This window comes from Lycium barbarum, chromosome 5, assembly GCF_019175385.1.
Source record: "Lycium barbarum isolate Lr01 chromosome 5, ASM1917538v2, whole genome shotgun sequence".
Taxonomy (NCBI): Eukaryota; Viridiplantae; Streptophyta; class Magnoliopsida; order Solanales; family Solanaceae; genus Lycium; species Lycium barbarum.
Genome location: NC_083341.1, coordinates 132,052,541 through 132,074,841, shown reverse-complemented (window position 1 = coordinate 132,074,841; position 22,301 = coordinate 132,052,541). Strand labels below are relative to the sequence as shown.

At 36.7% G+C, this 22,301-nt stretch overlaps 1 protein-coding gene across 1 annotated transcript; it reads left to right on the top strand.

Annotated features, from left to right (window-relative positions):
- Window positions 1-395: 395 nt before the first annotated feature.
- LOC132642750 (uncharacterized) lies at window positions 396-2,165 on the top strand. Its single transcript, XM_060359797.1, has 2 exons — window positions 396-553; window positions 1,726-2,165. The coding sequence occupies exons 1-2, from the start codon at window positions 415-417 to the stop codon at window positions 1,962-1,964; spliced, it is 378 nt and encodes a 125-aa protein (XP_060215780.1). The 5' UTR covers window positions 396-414; the 3' UTR covers window positions 1,965-2,165.
- Window positions 2,166-22,301: the final 20,136 nt, after the last annotated feature.

Sequence of the window (22,301 nt, the reverse complement as noted above, 5' to 3'; positions counted from 1 at the left end):
AAACTTGCATAGATTGCTAAGATCGACATCGCAAGAAAAGGCCAGGATTCCGAGAGAGGGCCACTAGCCTAGCGACCGCAGCTTCGCTATAGTGTAAAAGTTCCTTACAATCAATATATATATATAAGTTAAACTCATCAATCAAATGAAAAAAAAGACATATCTCGAATGACTTGCTTTTAAAACAAAAAATAAAAATAAAAAAAAATAGTGTACTATTGTCCTCGTAATCAAGAGCCCGTGCATGAACGTAAAATGTAGATGACCAAATCTATTAGTGAACGTATATGGAAACCCCACATATTAATAATTTAAATGGAAACAAAAATGGAGAAGGCCCCCCTGCAAAATAAATTAATTTTAGTAAAAGTAGTGAATTATTTCCTCCTAATCAAGAGCTATAAATAGCGAAGAATGGAAAGCATCTTCAATATACTCAATCCTTCACTCTTCATATCCACAATATATTCAAAGTTTTTATTTATCAGCATGGCTCGTTCTCCAGTTCCAGTGCTTGCTCTGTTTCTGATTGCTTTCATCATTACACTTACTGGTGAATTCATGTCTCTTAACTTCTCTCCCTCTCCCTCTTAATTACTGTAATTTACATTCGAATTGACAAATTGTTCCTTCAATTAATTAATTATATACGTTATGTGTGTGGTGAAGTTAGAAATTTCACGAAGAGTAATTCAAGTTTAATATTATAAGTTACCCTCATTTGTTTGCACTTAATAAATGTCCATGTCTTAATAATTCAGATCTTGATTATTAAGTGTGTTTATTTTTTAGGGTTAGAATTTAATTATTCATATCTTACTGATCAAGTATGGCAATTTTTTTTTTTTTTACAGTCATTTAATGGATATGAATATACATGAATGATTAAGATCGATAACAGCCTCTTTTATTCAACTAAGGATTTTTGTAAAGACAGACATGTCATCACCACTCCTGGCCATTTTCACCACAACCACCGCTCACCATTACAATTAATTATCACCACATACACCACAATCAGCCATTAACCAACCATCACCATTACCACGACACAACTACCAATCTACACAGGATCACCACCATAAGCCACGATCACTATATATGACCAACCACCATTGTCAGTTATTACCATCACTATTAGGAATCACTGTCATCCAACACAATTGTGTCGCCATCATTATCACTATCTACTACGTATGCACAATCACCACGTTCAGCCAGCACGATTACCATGCGCCACTACTAAAAATAGAGGTTTTTCCCACCAATATTCAGTGGAAATTTTATGTTGTAAAATATGATGTTCCCACCTTATTCCCATCAAACCAGCTCATGAGGAAAACACACGGTGGGAAACAGGTTCCTTGAAAAGAGGGGAAACTTTCTAATTTTTTGTGTGAAAACACTATTATTTAAGTTTTTCCCACCGACATTAAGTGAGAATAGCCACGGAACATTTTTCAGTGAAAAAATAGTGATTTTTTAGTAGTGTGCCACCACAGTCGGCACGCACAACTACCGTTATTAGCCGTGGATCGCCACCAGCATCAACCATATTATTTGTTAAAATAATATTTGTAGTATTAGATTAATGAGTAGTTTGTATGAATTTTCCAATTATTATAATTTTTAAATTAGGAAAAGTTTTATACATTAAGATGTTGAGAAAACAAATATTCTTAGTTATTTAGTATTTAGATCTTGATACAATATCTTAATATTCAGTTGAGGTGAAAGCATCGCGAGATTTGCCTGTCGAAATTGCAGCGATGGAGCAAAGGGTGGCTATTGTTGGTGATATAGTTACTTGTCTGAAAAGATGCAATGTTCAAAGTGATTGTAGCGATGGGTGGCTGTGTAGTGATTGTGCACCAGATGCTTTGGGTTCTGGTTACCATTGTGACAAATTTACAGCTAATGGTCAAGGATATTTTGCAACTACCTTACAAGCCCGTTACAAGTAAACTGTTTGAGGAGTATTGCTGGCTGCAAAAAGCAATTACTATCAAGTGTGTTTGTGTGCTTGAGTTTGTGTGAGTCTTGTTGTGCTTTCAGAAATAATGTAATATAGTGACTTTTCATTTCAAGAGAAGAGATTGGTTGCGTAAAACTAACTAATCTCTTTTCTAGGGATCTATATATATTAATTGCTTGTTATGTTTCTATATGTACCACCAACAGATATACTCCATCCGTCCCAATTTTAAATGTTTTACTTTCCTCTTTAATTTGTCCCAGAAAGAGTGTCTATTTATATATTTAGTAAGTTGACAATTCAAACATCTAATGACAACTTTATAACCACAAGATCCAAATGACATTTTAATACATTATACACATCTTTAATTTAGGACCACAAGATTCAAAAATCTCTCTTTATTTCTTAAATTCTGTGCCTAGTCAAACTAAAGCGATTAAATTGAAACGGACAAAATATTATTTTTTCACCTGGTACTTATTAAGGGCCTGTCTCTTCCATAAAGGGAAAAGAATTACTCCCTCCGTCTCAAAATATTTGTCGTCCTTACTAAAAATACTTATTTCGAAATATTTGTCGTTTTAAAAATACTTTTTGTCTTGTAGCAGTAGGAAAAAAGAGGAAGAAGCAGTTGAGAGGGAAGCGTTGTACTTGAAGTAAGCCTGTCAATTAGGCCGGGTCGGCCCGGGATCGGCCCACCTAACCCAGCCCATAACCGGCCCGGCCCCCCAACCCGATAAGAGGGTGGTGCGCTGGGCTAGTGGAAAAAATTAGGGGGTTGGGCCGGACATGCCATTTAGCCCGGTAGCCCGACCCACCAACAATCGGGGTTCTAGCCCACCAGGGGCCCGGCCCGGCCCACTTCGAATTTATTTTAAAAAAAAATCATAAATAGGCATTTTTACATATATATGACAGATTTCGTAACTTATACCATTTCTTTTTTTTTTTTCTCCTATTTGTTGTACAAAATAAGTTGGTAACACCAAAAATTATGGCGGCAGAGAAAATATCTTTTCGTGAACATGATTCGAGAAAATTAATATAATAATGAGCATCATGGATATTATTATAAAAATAATCAATTAGCATAATTAAAAGAAAGATAGTTATGTCAAAATGTTGTGTCATCAGTCCCTACTGATAGCTGAGTTTACAGAATCGTTACAATGAAATAAAAGGATCAACTCACAGAGAAATTGGAAGATAGATTGTGATGAAGTACGAAAATGTAGAACAACCAGTCTAAGATCTTATTAGTTTCAAATATTTTATATATAATAATTAAATATTTTTTAGCGTATTTGAAATGTCTCCGCCGATGATGGAGAGGTGACAATCTGCACATGACATTAGGACTTAGGATCAAATGAGATAATTAAATTAAGAATTTTGGCTTAGTATCAAAACTCATATGCATTGTTCCCATTTAGTTACTGTGTGATTTCATTTCAACCTTTTTCTTTGGGTTAAAAAGATTAGCTTATTTATGGCAAAAAAAAGTTCCTGATTTATGTACATCTTGTATATGGTAATGATATATTTGTGTATATCTTGAATATTTTGTTGGAATGAAAACTCCCAGCGGCTATTTAAGTGCTAAAAATTATAAAAAGTTGATAATGTGATAAAGACTACATAAGTAATTTAAAATAAAACTTCAAACTTAAATTGATAACATTGCAAATTCAAAACATACAAACTTGAACGGTTAACTTATTACAAATGAAAAGTTCAAAATGCTAGCATCGATGGAGAAATTTAAAGAAAAGATAAACTTCAAAGTTAAATTTTGTGCCTTTTGTCCAAGTGCCTACGTAACGGACCGGTACCCCCACAAACCGGTTCGGACTTATGGAGATATATTTGACCACAATGTTGACATTTAACATGTTACTCGTCTAATCGCTCAAAATGCAACCACATTGGACTTGAAATTGATCTTCGGACTGGAGGAGGAGGTAGAGGATTATCATTATCCATTAAATTTAAATTTTGAAATTTGAACTTGGAAGTTGGAAGAGAGAGAGAGAAAGATTGAGATGAGTGGGAAATTTAGGGAAAGGGGAGAGTAGGGAATTGTGAGATAATATGGAGAAGAATGAATGATATTTATAGATTGAAGTAGGGCCAAAGTATAATTAAGGAACTTGATGGTGAAAACAAAGTTGACAACAACTAGATTTTTAAGTATCAAATTTAATAAATTTTAGTATTAGAATTTTTTTTAAAAATAATTAAAATCCGACCCGACCCACTAACTAAAATCCAGCCCTCCCCACTTAGCCCACTACGGGTAGGGGGCTGGGCCGGACACCACTTTTCCTCCTCCAACCCGGCTCACTAACTATGCCCCGACCCCTCCCACTTTACAGGCTTAACTTGAAGATGAAAGGAAAGTGAAGAGGCACAAATCAGAGGGCAATTACAAAAATGAAGATACGTGGCTTTTATTATGTTTTTCAACAAAGACGTGACTTCTATTATTTTATTTTATTTCTTGTGAATAAAGCGCAGAAATTTTTTAAAATCAACGAATACTGATATATTAGAGAGTCATGTCACCGGATTTATGTTCTGCCTCTTTATATATAGATAGACTAGTGAAGTTATCTGCTACGTGCGGTCATTAAGAAAATTAATAAACTATGTATTTACAAAATAATTAGTCATGTCTGTAGATCTAGATAAAGTGGGAGATTAATTATCCATTATATAAAATAATCATTTTTAGAGTCATATTTTCAATACAAGAAAATATTAATTAAATATTGTTCTTTATAATTCTTTTAACATCCTATATAATATTTTTTGACTAAAATGATTTGTGGAAAACATTTCCATTCAATATAAATACGAATTAACCATCTAAAATTAGCTATTTAAATGTCACGATCCGACTAGAGGGCCATGACGGGTATCCGGAGCTACTCTGCCGAGCATCACCTAACTCACTTGCATCACATTCAATCTGAACATACACCGTTCTCATCATATATATATATATATATATATATATACACACACACACATAGGCCCACAAGGCTACAAAATGATGTACAGAATATGCACTAATAAGATCATAAGACATCTACTACCCATACACATGTATCTACGAGCCTCTACTAGAATACTGGAATCATAAGGACGGGACAGGATCCCGCTATGCCTCAAATATGTACACAAAAGAACATACCAACAAGCGGCAACTCCGGAGAAGTGGAGTGCTCCTATAAGACTGTTGATAGAGCTCCTAGGTATCCGGTCTGTCTCCCTGTCTACCTGTGGGCATGAACACAACATTCATAAAAGAAAAGACGTCAGTACGAGGAATGTACTGAGTATGTAAGGCATGAATGATGACATAATAAAGAGATAAGGGACATGAGATAAAGAAATAACCTGCACATGTGATTGCCTCTTAAGGTGGAAACCATGCATGCTAACTTTTACTTTCAAAACTACATCATAACATATATGTTTATAAGTAAGCTGTCTGAGTCATATATCATCACTTGCCCGCGTCCGGGATAGTCATCTCACGCCGCCCACTAGTGGTGACTTCCCGACTAATTAGGTCCGGTGTAACTATCATCATCCATAAGCCGCCCACTTACGCCCAACTTAGTGGTGTCTGCCCGGCCAACTAGGCCCGGTATAATCATATATAAAAATAAGCATGCATGTGAGCCCAATCAAAGCTGCAATCATATCGGAGTGACGTAAGGTCGGTGACCTCCGATTGTATTATGGAACATTCATCATCACTATGTCTCACCTTGAAGGAACTAATATCATGAGGTGAGATAACAACAAGAAGTAACATCAACGAAATCATAAAGATAAGAATATCAAGCTCATCAAAGCATCATTATCATGGAACATATCTTGTCTCTAGCTCATAAGAGACTCTTAATAATCTCAGACTTTCAACTTTGGAATGTAAGAAGGTCATGGAAGCACAGAAAAGAAATCATAACATAGGAGTCATGCCTTTGAAAGAAGGAGACTAGCCTGTTATATCCCGTATTTTTGAATGCCGGATTATTTGTAAGCTGAGGTGGGGCCCACACGGCAAGCTTTTTTTTATGGAACATGTGACAAGTTATATGAATCACATATGTAAAGTTAAACACAACTCACGAAGGACCCTTGGGCCAAATCAAAGTGGAAGCCCTCCAAACGAATATTTTTAAGAAAACGTTTTCGGGTGACCTGACTTTGAGGGGCAAAAACGGCATTATAAGTTTGGAAATTGGAAGAATATCAATAAATAGAAGTTGTAGATAATTGAATTATCTTTACAACCATAGGTCGTGGGTTCCCAAGTGACGTCGGTACAAGGAGATATGGACGTTTTAAGGTCGAAAGGTGAGTGGGCTAGGCCCAACTCGGGACCAACCGGATTAGGCCCAAAAAAAAGAAGAGAAAATTTAGGCCCAATAGAGAGGGGTGGCCGGCCATACATGGCCCAAGCCCACAAAATTAATTAATTTCCATGTGTTAAAATTGATAAAAGGGACCATATATTCATTAATTATCCTTAGAAGTTTCAAGACAAAGAGAGAAGGAGAAAAACAAAAAGATGAAGAGCAAGAACATAAGGCCATTTCGGCCATGACCATGGGAATTTGACCCCTTAAAATCTTGTCCCAAAAATTATTTTCTTGTGGTATTCCTACTAATTCAAGGGTCCTCTACAACGTGGTATAGCTATTTCGGAAGACAAACCGCTTGTTTCGTCGATTTAACACTTTGGACAAGTGAAGAAGATAAGAAGAAAAAGGTAAGATTTCACTCCTTTTGCCTTGGAAGAAATATATATAGGTGTTGTGGAATGTGAAAAGGAATGTAGAGTATGAAAATTTTGTGTTATGGATATATATATATATATATATATATATATATATATATATACGTATGGCCGAAAATGGTATGCATAGATAGGGATGATTAAAATTTTATTTGTTATGTTGGTTGTGTTGTTGAGGTCTTGTGATGAAAATGGAGGAAAAATGGTTTAAGATGGCATGAAAAATTGTTGGAAAATGATTATAGGAACTTATGTGATTTTAATGTAATTTTATGTAAATATGGAAATGAAGTTTTAAATGTGAATGGCTATGTTGGTTGGTGGATTTGGAGGGATGTAAGTCCATATTAGCATGAAAGGTTGGTTGTTAAGTTGTTTTGAGAAGTTTTGTGATTTTATGGTAGATTTATGTAATTATGAAAATGAAATTGTTAAGGTGCAAATTATGATTATTGTTAATGAAATTGGAGGACGAAAATGTGTTATGAATATTTATGTCGAAGATTAGAGGTTTCGGATGAATTATGGTTTTGGTGGAATTTTTGTATATTTTGTAAATATTTTGTAGAATGATATGAAATGCTTCCGAATTGTATTGGAATGATCTTAAATTAGTACATGAATATAAAAATGGTGATATTGATTTGAAAGTGCAAGTTGGTTTGGAAGTTGTTGCACCATTTAGAAAAGAAGACAATTTATGTTAGAATGTGTTTCAAATCGATTGTTGATGCTATTGGTATTGTTGTTGGTATGGTTGTTGATATTTTGGCCGAGTTAGAATCTCGGGGATGTTGTATGTATAGGGGAGATGCTGCCCAAATTTTTGTAGACAAGTATTGGTTAAGATTGAATTCTTAAAGTTTTATGATTAATATTTGACAAATGTGACCAATTATAGATTTTGGAGGAAACGGGAATTGAATTCGGATAAGCGTAAAAGGCAAATAAGGTATGTAAAGTTTTACCTTTCCTTCTTTTGGCATGTCTTAGACCTAATAGGTTTGGATACGAGCCTCGGGGACGACTCTATTTCTATAAATCCGAGTTTGAATTTGACCCTTTTTCATTCAATAGAATTGAATTAAGTACTTTGTGCATTGTTGAGATAATTGCCTAAACATCTATAATTTGTTCAAATGGAACCGGATTATACTAAAACTTTCATAAGTGGCTTCATAAAGCTTTATGTACGTAATTTGTGTGTGTGCCACCTCAGTTGACCGAGGTGGGCCCACTATTTCCAAATCCTCTCCTATTGTGCTATTGATTTGTTTTCAAGCGATATGTAAAGAAAATCTTTAGTTCTTTTTCCGTCTACTAAAAGATAATTATTGTAACTATTCCATTGAGTCCTACGACATATTTGACATGTACAACCGATCTCAAAAGGTTTTGTTTTGACATAATTTGTCGGAATATCCGAAAGGTACGTATTGCGACCCTCGTCTGATTTCTTATCTAAATGACCGATCGTTCTGACTATCCTATCGAGTCTTTGTAAATGTTTTATGATGCAGATAGTTTCTCACTACTCTATTCGTGGATGCCTCAATGTTTCCTTCACTGAGCCCGGGCCAGGATATGTTATCACGCGTATTCCACTGCATTGTTCGCCGCGCCTCGATGTGAGGGGGCAGGTATACATGTACATGGGTTGTGGAGTATGCAGTGCCATGTACACACATTCTGATATATGATAATATGATATGATATGGCCATCTAATATGTTTGATATGTGCACATTCTGATATGATATGATATGTTACGGAGCTATTCCCTACTCTGGAGTATGCTGTGTTGTGGCGCCAGTGACGGGGTGGCGACCACGTTCTGTTCACCGAGTCCCATAATGGGGTCCGGATATGGCATATGCTCTGACATGTATTATCTCTGTTCTGTGAGTAAGCATTTTGACATTCCGGTTACTGTACTTATATTTTGTACCCTCTATTCAGATTATGATTCTGTTTATTGTACTTTATGCTTTACATACTCGGTACATATTCCGTACTGACCCCCTTTTCTTCGGGGGCTGCGTTTCATGCCACGCAGGTACCTACAGATGAATAGAAGATTTGTCAGAAGATATTCCAGCAGGATTGGCGAGCTCCATTTGCTTCTGGAGCGTTGCCGAGTCAGAGTGCATGCACGATATGATTTCCGGATTAATGTTAGAGACTTTGCAGAAAGAGTCGTGGGTATAGTATGTCAGTCGTGTAAGCGGCTTCATCAGCCGATACGTCCTTCTGTATTATGTGTTAAATTTTGTATAATCACAGATCCTGTTTGATTTGGAAAGCACTGGGAAAGAATATTTTGAGAACATGTTATATATGTTATTTTTATTTGATTTAAAAGCCTAATAAGATTTTGTATGCCCCAAAGGTCTGTGAGTTCGCTCGGCTCCGGCTATGGGGCCGGGTGCCCATCACACTCTAGCGGAATTGGGGTGTGACAAAGTGGTATCATAGCAGGTTTGTCCTAGGGGTTGTCTGCAAAGTCGTGTCCAGTAGTGTCCTGTTTATGGTGTGAAGCGCGCCACATTTATAAACAGGAGGCTACGGGGCATCTAGGGATTGTTGACCTTCTTGTTATCTTAGATCGTGCGATAGAACTGAGTTATAGGAAAATGAAATTCCTTATATGAGTTTTACATACGACGGGAGAAGGTAAGGGATGCCATGAAAAGTCATAAAGGTAAGTCTTGAAGTATTTGTTTTGTTATCTGAAATTGAAAGCTCAGGATGGCTGGAATGTGTTATATACTTGTATGCTTTGTAAGGTATTGTTGATATTTGTCGCGTACAGATTCTGAATAGTAAGGATGGTAAAGGAGACTCGGTCAAATATTCAAAATGTGGTCATTTAACTAGGTATACCTAACAGGAAGAAGTATGGAATGGGAACATCGTAAATAGACGATAAGTGGGATGTGACATTTTAGAGAAACTATAGATTTGGGCACGATGTGAAGAACGATTGTAAGAAAGATGATTAACAGTCCGAAGAGTTAAAAAGGGATAAAAATTCGATGTTAGTAAGAACAAGGTTTGTTGGATGATTCAGAGAAAGTTAATAATCAGTTTTGCTGTAGATTAGTATGTACGGATGGTAATAGAAAAATCTGGACATACGGATACCTGAGTACTTATAGGTAATGGCGACGAAGGTATGTCCGCCACTATTAGTAATCTGGAAGCTCAGGACAGGCAATAATCATACACATAAGTGAAAAGGGTAAAATAGTAATTGTACAAAGAAGGACGTAATACGAAAATGTCTCGGAACCTGTGAGATCTCGACTGGCCTCAAATCATGTAATAAAGGCCGTATGAGAAAGTGGACATGATTATATTAGTATTAAGGCACCGGATTCCGCCAAAGTTTCGAGGTTAAGCGTGCTAAGGTGGGAGCAATTTTAGGATGGGTGACCCCCTGGGAAGTATGCAAGAAATCTCGAAGATTTAGCCATAAAAGACAAATGAAAAGCCAGAGTAACCAAAAAGGGAAATTAGAGTATGCGGGATGGTTGGAGACCAAAAAGGGCCACACAGCACGCGATAGGCTAGACTAGAAGAGAGACAGAAAGTACGCCACAACTTGGAATTTGGATAGGCTTGAATGACGTCTGGAAGTGTTTTATGGGCTAGTTGGTAATAATTATATGTATATATATATATATATATATATATATATATATATATATATATATATATATATATATATATATATATGAATGAGTACGATATTTCGTTTGTGATTGTATCAGTGGACACATGCGTCCAGCTACTGGTGCTATGATAAGGAAGACCCCAAATTGAATAAGGATACTGAACTCCAAATAACAACAAAGGTAAATGGTACGAGTGCTACGAGATGAGGTGCTATTATTTTCACCCCAGATTAAGATTGGAAATTTTAACGCAACAATATTGGGAAAGGAAAGTGTGGGTAAGTGGAAGACAAAGAGACCAAAATGTCGGAAAAAGGTAAGAAATCCTAGAAAGGGAAGCCCGAGAGAAATTATCGGCAAAGTACGAGATTATTTGAATAAGAATTTGAAGATAGGCATATGAAAAGGATAAGAAGCGGTCATATGGAGCAAAACAGGAATGTGTGAGGTTCGAGAACCAATTTAAAAAAAATGGGACTAAAGAAATAGTGACTACGACAAGGAATGTGAAGTAAGAAAAAGAACGATAAAGCCTTTTGACGAAACAATAACAGAGAAGAGATGACTTGGGAAGGACAAGGATACTAACTTGGTATGGTGGGTTAGAAAACCCATGATACGGAATAAGGATTCACGTAAAGACCGAGAAGATTGATTATAAAGGAAAATATGGTAGAAGATAAGGAATGGGCAAGAAGAGAAGGATAACTAGAAGAGGGACCCCCCGAAGTGTTATAAGATCTCATAAGGGCAGCTGAACATTCGAGGACGAATGTTTTAAAGGAGGGGAGGATGTTATATCCCGTATTTTTGAACGTCGGATTATTTGTAAGCTGAGGTGGGGCCCACACGGCAAGATTTTTTTTTGGAACATGTGACAAGTTATATGAATCACATATGTAAAGTTAAACACAACTCACGAAGGACCCTTGGGCCAAATCAAAGTGGAAGCCCTCCAAACGAATATTTTTAAGAAAAAGTTTTCGGGTGACCTGACTTTGAGGGGCAAAACCGGCATTATAAGTTTGGAAATTGGAAACATATCAAGAAATAGAAGTTGTAGATAATTGAATTATCTTTCCAACCATAGGTCGTGGGTTCCCAAGTGACGTCGGTACAAGGAGATATGGACGTTTTAAGGTCGAAAGGTGAGTGGGCTAGGTCCAACTCGGGACCAACCGGGTTAGGCCCAAAAAAAAGAAGAGAAAATTTAGGCCCAATAGAGAGGGGTGGCCGGCCATACATGGCCCAAGCCCACAAAATTAATTAATTTCCATGTGTTAAAATTGATAAAAGGGACCATATATTCATTAATTATCCTTAGAAGTTTCAAGACAAAGAGAGAAGGAGAAAAACAAAAAGACGAAGAGCAAAAACATAAGGCCATTTCGGCCAAGACCATGGGAATTTGACCCCTTAAAATCTTGTCCCAAAAATTATTTTCTTGTGGTATTCCTACTAATTCAAGGGTCCTCTACAACGTGGTATAACTATTTCGGAAGACAGACCGCTTGTTTCGTCGATTTAACACTTTGGACAAGTGAAGAAGATAAGAACAGAAAGGTAAGATTTCACTCCTTTTGCCTTGGAAGAACTATATATAGGTGTTGTGGAATGTGAAAAGGAATGTAGAGTATGAAAATTTTGTGTTATGGATATATATATACGTATGGCCGAAAATGGTATGCATAGATAGGGATGATTAAAATTTTATTTGTTATGTTGGTTGTGTTGTTGAGGTCTTGTGATGGAAATGGAGGGAAAATGGTTTAAGATGGCATGAAAAATTGTTGGAAAATGATTATAGGAACTTATGTGATTTTAATGTAATTTTATGTAAATATGGAAATGAAGTTTTAAATGTGAATGGCTATGTTGGTTGGTGGATTTGGAGGGATGTAAGTCCATATTAGCATGAGAGGTTGGTTGTTAAGTTGTTATGGGAAGTTTTGTGATTTTATGGTAGATTTATGTAATTATGAAAATGAAATTGTTAAGGTGCAAATTATGATTATTGTTAATGAAATTGGAGGACGAAAATGTGTTATGAATATTTATGTCGAAGATTAGAGGTTTCGGATGAATTATGGTTTTGGTGGAATTTTTGTATATTTTGTAAATATTTTGTAAAATGATATGAAATGCTTCCGAATTGTATTGGAATGATCTTAAATTAGTACATGAATATGAAAATGGTGATATTGATTTGAAAGTGCAAGTTGGTTTGGAAGTTGTTGCACCATTTAGAAAAGAAGACAATTTATGTTAGAATGTGTTTCAAATCGATTGTTGATGCTATTGGTATTGTTGTTGGTATGGTTGTTGATATTTTGGCCGAGTTAGAATCTCGGGGATGTTGTATGTATAGGGGAGATGCTGCCCAAATTTTTGTAGACAAGTATTGGTTAAGATTGAATTCTTAAAGTTTTATGATTAATATTTGACAAATGTAACCAATTGTAGATTTTGGAGGAAACGGGAATTGAATTCGGATAAGCGTAAAAGGCAAATAAGGTATGTAAAGTTTTACCTTTCCTTCTTTTGGCATGTCTTAGACCTAATAGGTTTGGATACGAGCCTCGGGGACGACTCTATTTCTATAAATCCGAGTTTGAATTTGACCCTTTTTCATTCAATAGAATTGAATTAAGTACTTTGTGCATTGTTGAGATAATTGCCTAAACATCTATAATTTGCTCAAAATGAACCGGATTATACTAAAACTTTCATAAGTGGCTCCATAAAGCTTTATGTACGTAATTTGTGTGTGTGCCACCTTAGTTGACCGAGGTGGGCCCACTATTTCCAAATCCTCTCCTATTGTGCTATTGATTTGTTTTCAAGCGATATGTAAAGATAATATTTAGTTATTTTTCTGTCTACTAAAAGATAATTATTGTAACTATTCCATTGAGTCCTACGACATATTTGACATCTACAACCGATCCCAAAAGGTTTTGTTTTGACATAATTTGTCGAAATATCCGAAAGGTACGTACTGCGACCCTCGTCTGATTTCTTATCTAAATGACCGATCGTTCGGACTATCCTATCGAGTCTTTGTAAATGTTTTATGATGCATATAGTTTCTCACTACTCTATTCGTGGATGCCTCAATGTTTCCTTCACTGAGCCCGGGCCAGGATATGTTATCACGCGTATTCCACTGCATTGTTCGCCGCGCCTCGATGTGAGGGGGCAGGTATACATGTACATGGGTTGTGGAGTATGCAGTGCCATGTACACACATTCTGATATATGATAATATGATATGATAGGGCCATCTGATATGTTTGATATGTGCACATTCTGATATGATATGATATGTTACGGAGCTATTCCCTACTCTGGAGTATGCTGTGTTGTGGCGCCAGTGACGGGGTGGCGACCACGTTCTGTTCACCGAGTCCCATAATGGGGTCCGGATATGGCATATGCTCTGACATGTATTATCTCTGTTCTGTGAGTAAGCATTTTGACATTCCGGTTACTGTACTTATATTTTGTACCCTCTGTTCAGATTATGATTCTGTTTATTGTACTTTATGCTTTACATACTCGGTACATATTCCGTACTGACCCCCTTTTCTTCGGGGGCTGCGTTTCATGCCACGTAGGTACCTACAGATGAATAGAAGATTTGTCAGAAGATATTCCAGCAGGATTGGCGAGCTCCATTTGCTTCTGGAGCGTTGCCGAGTCAGAGTGCATGTACGATATGATTTCCGAATTGATGTTAGAGACTTTGCAGACAGAGTCGTGGGTATAGTATGTCAGTCGTGTAAGCGGCTTCATCAGCCGATACGTCCTTCTGTATTATGTGTTAAATTTTGTATAATCACAGATTCTGTTTGATTCTGAAAGCACTGGGAAAGAATATTTTGAGAATATGTTATGTATGTTATTTTTATTTGATTTAAAAGCCTAATAAGATTTTGTATGCCCCAAAGGTCTTTGGGTTCGCTCGGCTCTGGATATGGGGCCGGGTGCCCATCACACCCTAGCGGAATTGGGGTGTGACATAGCCTTACATACCTTATCGTCTCCTTAACTACTCAACGCTCATCCTTCCAAGCTTGTAAATCTACATTCAAGATGATTCGCGCTAAAGGTAAGTCATTGAAAAGCTTATGTGGTCAAACTAAATTAATAAATGAGCTAACGAAAATTGGGCAGCATTTCCCCTTATATCTTCTATTTCCTCCAACTCAAAAACAACTCCCAAAATCACAATATCAACAATTCCATAAACAAAAGATTATATTCAAATTATACTCAATTCCATCCCAAAACTTCTTTCCATTAACAATCCATAAAAACAAATTCAATACAACCCCTTGTCCTCTTGTATACAACACTTTCGAAACATCATCATTACCCCTCATAACAAGATTATACTCATAATATGCTAACAATTATAGCTCAAGTTAATTTACACTCAAAATATCATCAATATTCATATTTGAACTTTTTCGCATAACTCTTTCCACTTTTAAGACTTGCTAAACCTTCACATCAACTTAACACAGGAGATGAGGTGAAGAACATACCTTATATTTGAAGAATTTCAAATCACACCACTTGCTCCAATACTATATTCCCACAACTCCAATTGAAAGCAAAACCATCCAACTTCCATAAATTATCTTAGATTTCCAAGGCTTGATCTTCTCTTGATTTGATTTGGAATGATTTGGAGGGTGTATGGATGTTAAGGGGAGCTTTGAGAGAAATTAGGGATTGATTTTGGGTGAACAATGAGGACCAAGTCATGGAAAAAGGTATTTAAAAGCTTGGGAAAAAAATTTCACCGACTCAAATTTCTGGAAATTTCGGGCAAAGTATGGGTTACTGTTCATCACGTACTTTAAAGTACGTGATACTGTTCATCCCGTACTTTGGAGGCAAAAATTTTAAATTTCTGGAAATTTTGGCAAAATACGCCCAAAAAGTGCGGGACGTACTTTATTGTACGGGCCGTACTTTCCTCCGTACTTCACAGAAATGCGATTTGTCAGTGGCATTGGAAAGAAGACTCGCTGAACTTCTATTTACATAGGTTATGGATTCCGTAACTTCTTATATTTTAGGAGACATGCCTCGTCAAAGTTGGACCAAAATCTTGTCAAAAATTCTGCCAAGTTTTTCCAATTTTTCAACGAACCTAATTTCTTCGATTGGTTTGATCTCGAAACCTTTAAATACTTGTCCAACACTTATTAAAAGTCTTCCTTGACCTTATAGGGGTATCATAGCTTCTCTGAACTCACGTTAGTTTGCTTACAACAACGCGAAAATTCACGAGGTGTAACATTAAACTCGAAAAACAAAAACTGATGAAACACAAAAAAGAATAATACTGAAAAGTTGCACGAAGCATGGTGTCTAATTATTGTTTTTACATGTAAAAAAGAATCTAATTATTATTTTTACATGTAAAAGAGAATGGCTTTACTTTCTTAGTTTATTATAAAATTAATTTTGTAAGCCATTACTGTCAAATTTCTAGCTATGGAGGAAATATGAGATGATCGTGTGAAGAAGAAATGAGAGAAAAATGATTCAACTTGTATTCAGAAATTCGACTTTCAGTTACTTATACATATGGCCTGTGCTAACTGGATACAGCTGGCAACAGTTGTCACTCAGATATTTTCAGCTAACTGAGCTTTCAACTACCTATCAACTAATTACCATGTGCACTGCACGTGCATTTGTTTATAATGAATTTCTCCTTTTAATACTCCCCCTCAAGTAGGAGGGTGAAAAGCATTGAACAATCATAGCTTGCCTACCAAATGATCATGTTGAACTCTACCAGGGCCCTTAGTGAGCAAATCAGCTTGTTGGTCTTTAGTTCCAACATGGACAGCTACAGCCATTCCTTTCGTGATCTTATCTCGAATGAAATGATAGTCTATCTCTGTATGTTTGGTACGCTCATGAAAGATGGGATTTTGTGCTATTTGTATAGCAGCCTTGCTATCACTGTATATACACACTGGTTGCTTGATTGAAACTCCCAACTCTGTAAATAATCCAATTAGCCAAGTAATTTCTGCAACAGCAGCAACCATGCTTTTATACTTAGCCTCAACTGAGCTCTTGGATACTGTCACCTGCTTTTTTTATTTCCAAGATATCAGAGAGTCATCAAACTCGATTGCATAGCCAATAACTGATCTTCTTGTATTTGGGCAAGCAGCCCAGTCTGAGTCACACCAACAAGTAAGAGATTGCGAAGAATGAGGTTTCATGAGAATTCCTTGTCCAGGAGTGAATTTCAGGTATCTCACTAGTCTGATTGCGGTATCCCAATGAGATTGTTTTGGTTGCTGCATGAATTGACTTAAAGTTTGAACTGCAAAAGTGATGTCTGGTCTTGTGACTGTCACATATAACAATTTACCCACTAGTCTCTGATAGGAAGTAATATCATCCAGTATGGCATCACCAATGGCTTCTACAGCTAGATCATACTCAACAATAGTTAACTTATGATTCACCTCCATTGGTGTGGTTGATGGCTTTGCACCACTCAAACCCATTTCTGAAATCAAGTCCAAGATGTATTTTCTCTGATTCAACACCACACCTTTCTGAGATCTAAGAACCTCAATTCCCAAAAAATACTTTAAAGAACCACTCTGAACTTCTGATGCATAATGCTCTTGGCTTGCTCTATCAAGACTACATTTCTCCCTGTTATTAGTAAGTCATCCACATAGACCAGGATGATGACCATGTCAGTCCCTTGTTTAATTGTGAAAAGAGAGTAATCATGGTTACTTTGTAAGAATCCTGCTTCAACCAGTGCTTCAGTCAATTTGATATTCCATTGCTTGGAGGCTTGTTTGAGCCCATACAATGGCTTCATTAGTTGACACAATTTGTTCTCCCCCTCGCTGGCCAAACCCTGAGGTAATTCCATGTAAACTTTTTCACTTAAGTCACCTTGCAAGAATGCATTATAAACATCCATTTGAAATATCTCCTAGCCTTGTGAAGCAGCCAAAGCAATGACAGATCTCACAGTGACCATCTTGGCCACTGGAGAGAATGTGTCATGATAATCCAACCCCTCTCTCTGGCTATACCTTTTTGCCACAAATCTGGCTTTGAACCTCTCAACACTACCATTAGCCAAGTACTTGATTTTATATACCCATTTATATCCTATAGTGTTTTTGCCAAGAGGAAGGGGTACAATTTTCCAAGTACCATTAACCTCAAGTGCCTGAAGTTCTTGATCCATGGCTTCACACTATTTTGGATCTTGCATTGTTTCTTTAAAAGTCTTAGGTTCAACCAAGTCAAAGAATTTGTCAAGAAAACTTTGGTCAATAGGAGAAGTGTTATCATGTCACGATCCAAATCATGGATCATGCGGGCACCCACACTAACCCTCCCTGGTGGGCGAACCCTTCATAACTACCTTAATTTGATACAACATGCGGAATAAATACTTTTATTATAAGAAATTCCCAAAACCTGGTCTAGACTCATATAAGAGCTTCTAAGAAGTTTACAATTTGAAGTAGATAACAGACTCAAACTGGATACGACTTTTGTTTAAGGATAGAGAACAACAGAAATCTAAGGAAAGGCTCTGGGTTGCAAGATCTCCAATAGCTCACCCAAACGCCTTTGACAAATGCCTCGAAACGGTCGTGAGACTCCGAACATCACTTGAAAATAACTCTACACTCCACAAGGAGTGTAGCAAGAGTAGTATGAGCACAACACAAGGCTCGTAGGTATCATAGGCCGACAACGGTTAGTTCACGCATATAAACAAGAAGCAACTAACAAGTAAGCAGATAGGTAATCAAACACAGTCACAACTCTAGCACATATGAAAGTCTTGCAGTAACAATAGTCACAAGGGATTTCAATATCTCAGGTTATAAGCCTAAGGGGAAATCTATAAACCTCGAGTCTATCAAGCCTCTAAAATAAATACTTACAAACAACAACTCAATAATTCACAAATCAAGAATCAATCAGAGAATGTGCCATGCAATGACATGAATAGCAATTCAAATGCAGTGCTATGCAATGCAATGTCGTGCTATGTAAATGTTATGCAATGCAGTAGTCACCACTCACGCTCCATTCTCGTACACACATGCTATGGAATTGCCTTATAGTCATGACCCATGGGGGACCCGCGAAGTCCATGTACCACTCGTGCTCTCCGGCAGAAACCTCGAAGGCTATCAATTACTCTCAATCTCCGGCAAAGACCTCGGAGTCTCTCAATCACTATTCAATCTCCGGCAAAGACCTCAGAGTCTCTCTGTTACTCTCAATCTCCGGCAAAGACCTCGGAGTCTCTCTGTCACTCTCAATCTCCGGCAAAGACCTCAGAGTCTCTCAATCACTCTCCTCACCATTAGGACAACATAAAAGTAATATGGAATCATGTCATACATGATATCAGTTTCAACTATATCATTAATATGCAATAAACAAGTACAAGTCATATTATTGTCCATGGTTCCATCATCAATATTACCCTTCCCTTTCATAAGGTGAGTGAGCTAGTATGTGATAAAGATACAACTAGGTGATAATTACATCAAATACCACATAGAATATGGGATGCATGCCTTGCATGAAATCAACCTCAATAATCACCGCAGTCATAGGTTCCATAGATTCATACTAGGAAGTGCAATTCAATATTCAATTTCTCAGTAATAACCTTACTCTTCCATATGACAAGTGAGATAACAAGAGAGAGAGAATTATATCAAGTACATGCAATCACAACCATGGTGGCAAGCCCACATAACAATATCGCAATAATGGCGACAAGCCCACATAACAACTGACGACACCAACCTAGATGGAATTCACCTCCACACCATGCCTGAAGACCTATCATGCTTTTCCCGTTAACCAATACTATGTACATACATTTTGCTAACCGGAGTCTAGACATAAAGTAAGCCGTAACCTACCTCAGTGCCGAACAGGTGTCACGAACTTCCACGCCAAAGCTCTTTCCTTTTGAAGTGCTTCCGAACGGACAAAGTCGTAATTTAATTAGGACAGATCCTATAATCACTTGCACCAATTACACCGCTTCTTCTTCCTTAATTCAATTTCCTTATGTTGATGCCTCCTTGCACACGTGAATCACCCTTAGATTTGCAGACCATGTTGCTAATATAGAAACTCAAAGTTGTGTTCTTGCTATGTAAATGGAAGCACGTTAATGCCCTTCCAAAAATTTGAAATGTACAATAGCTAGTGGGGTTGTATGTTGCTGCCCCTCTTTTCCATTAAACATATATATTATTATGACTTTAATAAGTAGATTTCCTAACCATAGTGAATTGTGGGTGCCACTTTATAATTATAACTTTCTAGAAGAGTCTCTAAAGTTGTGGATCTTGGAATTCTGTGGAAATGAAATGGTTTGCCCACCTTTATTTAAATGTTGCTACTCCCCTCCTTTTTTTTATAACAGTGGTAGTGGATATCTAAGCACTTGTCCCTTAATCATCATCTTTTTATAAAACACGTGTTGGCCAAATATAACATGTATGACCAAAAGTCCTTTTTGTAGTACCTATTCATTGATTTAGTAACATAAGGCATATATATGGCTATTAACAGCAACTGACACGTCAATACACATGATGCATTTCAAGAATTTAAACCTTATTTCATGGTATTACTAATAAAATATTGATCCATCTTGAGTATCTTATACAGCTAATACATATTCTAATATTTCATTAAAACATCTACAAAAGAGGCCACCTATATTCCATTGAACTACAGGTGTCTTCCATGATATTAACAAGTAACTACTTGTCTTTCACTGACACTCTTAATTATTGACATGTTTCCCACTAATATTCTTAATTAATCAATTACTCAAATAATTAATTATGGGCTTGTTCTATTACCCCCCAAATAAAATTATTGTCCAAAACAATTTTTTTACTCAACCATTTTGTTTTATTTAAAAATTATCCACTCTGTCAAATATCATATTTACCCACTTACACCTTATATGTGTGAAAATAATATTTTTATGAATAAACTATTCACACACATTTGATACATATATTCTAAAATTTACTCGTCAATTAAATAACCGAATCACCCGTTATCGCAAGCTATAGACACCAAAATTAGACCATGAAAAGGGTGTTTTAGGGATATTAGGCCTAAAAGTGCTAAACGACCAAATGGGTTGTTACATCAGATACCAATTAAACAATCGTTCGTCCTCGAGCGACAAGAGAGAATGAACGCTAACGGTAACTAAAGAATCTTTAATATGACCATGCGGGAAACCTCTACGGAATGCACCATAAACACTGCTCTCTCTCCTTACTAGCCGGAACTCCCTCTAACTTAGATAAAAGACCTAATTTTCATATTTGCAAATTCAAATTTTCCCCCATCCTCGGTCTCTGAATATAAGCACTGCTTTTGTCAAAATGTTCTAATCCTATATAACCAAACCTATGAATGTTATCGAGAGGCCCCAAAATTTTCCTTAGAACCACACCAACCTTAGACTAAGACATAAACCTTGCCCACTCTGAACTGGTAAAGTATTCTGATTCCACTAACCCTTCTTTCACCCTTCTTAAATTTTCTTTGTACCACGACTTCTTAGGAACATATGAAGACCAACCCGAAACCACAACTTATTCTTTCCAGGAAAGACTCCTTGCTTTAGCGGAGCAACCTTAAGCGATCCCAACAAACTGATCCACTCATAACTGACCTTGCTAATTCTAAGTCTTACTTACACCTCCAAATCACAATGCAGGAAGCATACCACTGAATACTCCGCAGAGCCAAATCCATAGGACACCATCAAATCACCCTATAACCTCTTGCGAACATAGTACCTTAAATCATTACCAAGTACTAACGTAACCCATTAATTAAATCATACTTTAACTCAACGGAATCCACAAACCCACTTTTCATGGATAAACCCCAATTTCCTACTTTAGAAATTCTGGATTTAAGTTTAAACTAAGGGATTGAATCAAGGGGAAATACTTATATTATGGTTTAGACCTCACTCCATTGAAGGTACTTGGAGAACGCCTATGAATTCTCCTAGGTCCAAGCTTTCAATATTATGAGAAACTCCAAAGCAACATTAATAACAAAAATGCCCAGCTGTTCTGCCTCGTTTATCGTGCCAAATGATCCCAAAACTCACTTTTTATGCTTCCAACGGATTCCTTGTGAAATTTCACTCAAGTTAGGCTTTTGAATCACTCAATTTGACCTTATAATGAATGAGATATGGTGGTTTCAAGTTTTGGAAAGAATGTAGATTTTTAACACGAATTTCAGTAGCAATTTCGCAACTTTTAAGCAAAATTACACCAGAAAAACCAGCAGTGAATTCCTTTAGTAAAATTGTCATATCTCCCTCATACGATGGCGAAACGCGAGGAGACTTGTTGCTACAGCTCCGACATTACGATACGGATCTAACGATTCAATCGAAACACGTTTCCCCAAAATAAATAATTTATCCAAATAATTGAATTTCAAAATTTTCATAGTGAAGCCTTCTCCCAAAGTGAATCAAATGATATCCGTTGACTTCAACTTTTGCAAGCAGGTCAAAATAAATACTACAGAGCTTCTAGAATGGACGATACGCCAAAAAGACAATCGATTTTCAAAACGACCGATCGCTACTCAAACCTGTTAATATTCTCATATTCTTTCGTCGAAGTACCCTTGTCAAAAATCATTAATGGAAATAATTCCCCTTTTACCTTTGTTCATAAGTTCACTAACGTGATCACCGATATCTAAAAGTCTTTCACTATTAG

Excerpts from the sequence above, each read along its gene's own strand:
- LOC132642750 (XM_060359797.1), top strand. The coding sequence starts at position 415 with ATGGAAAGCATCTTCAATATACTCAATCCTTCACTCTTCATATCCACA. Across the intron at positions 554-1,725 it reads TTTCATCATTACACTTACTG|TTGAGGTGAAAGCATCGCGA; the intron begins GTGAATTCATGT and ends CTTAATATTCAG.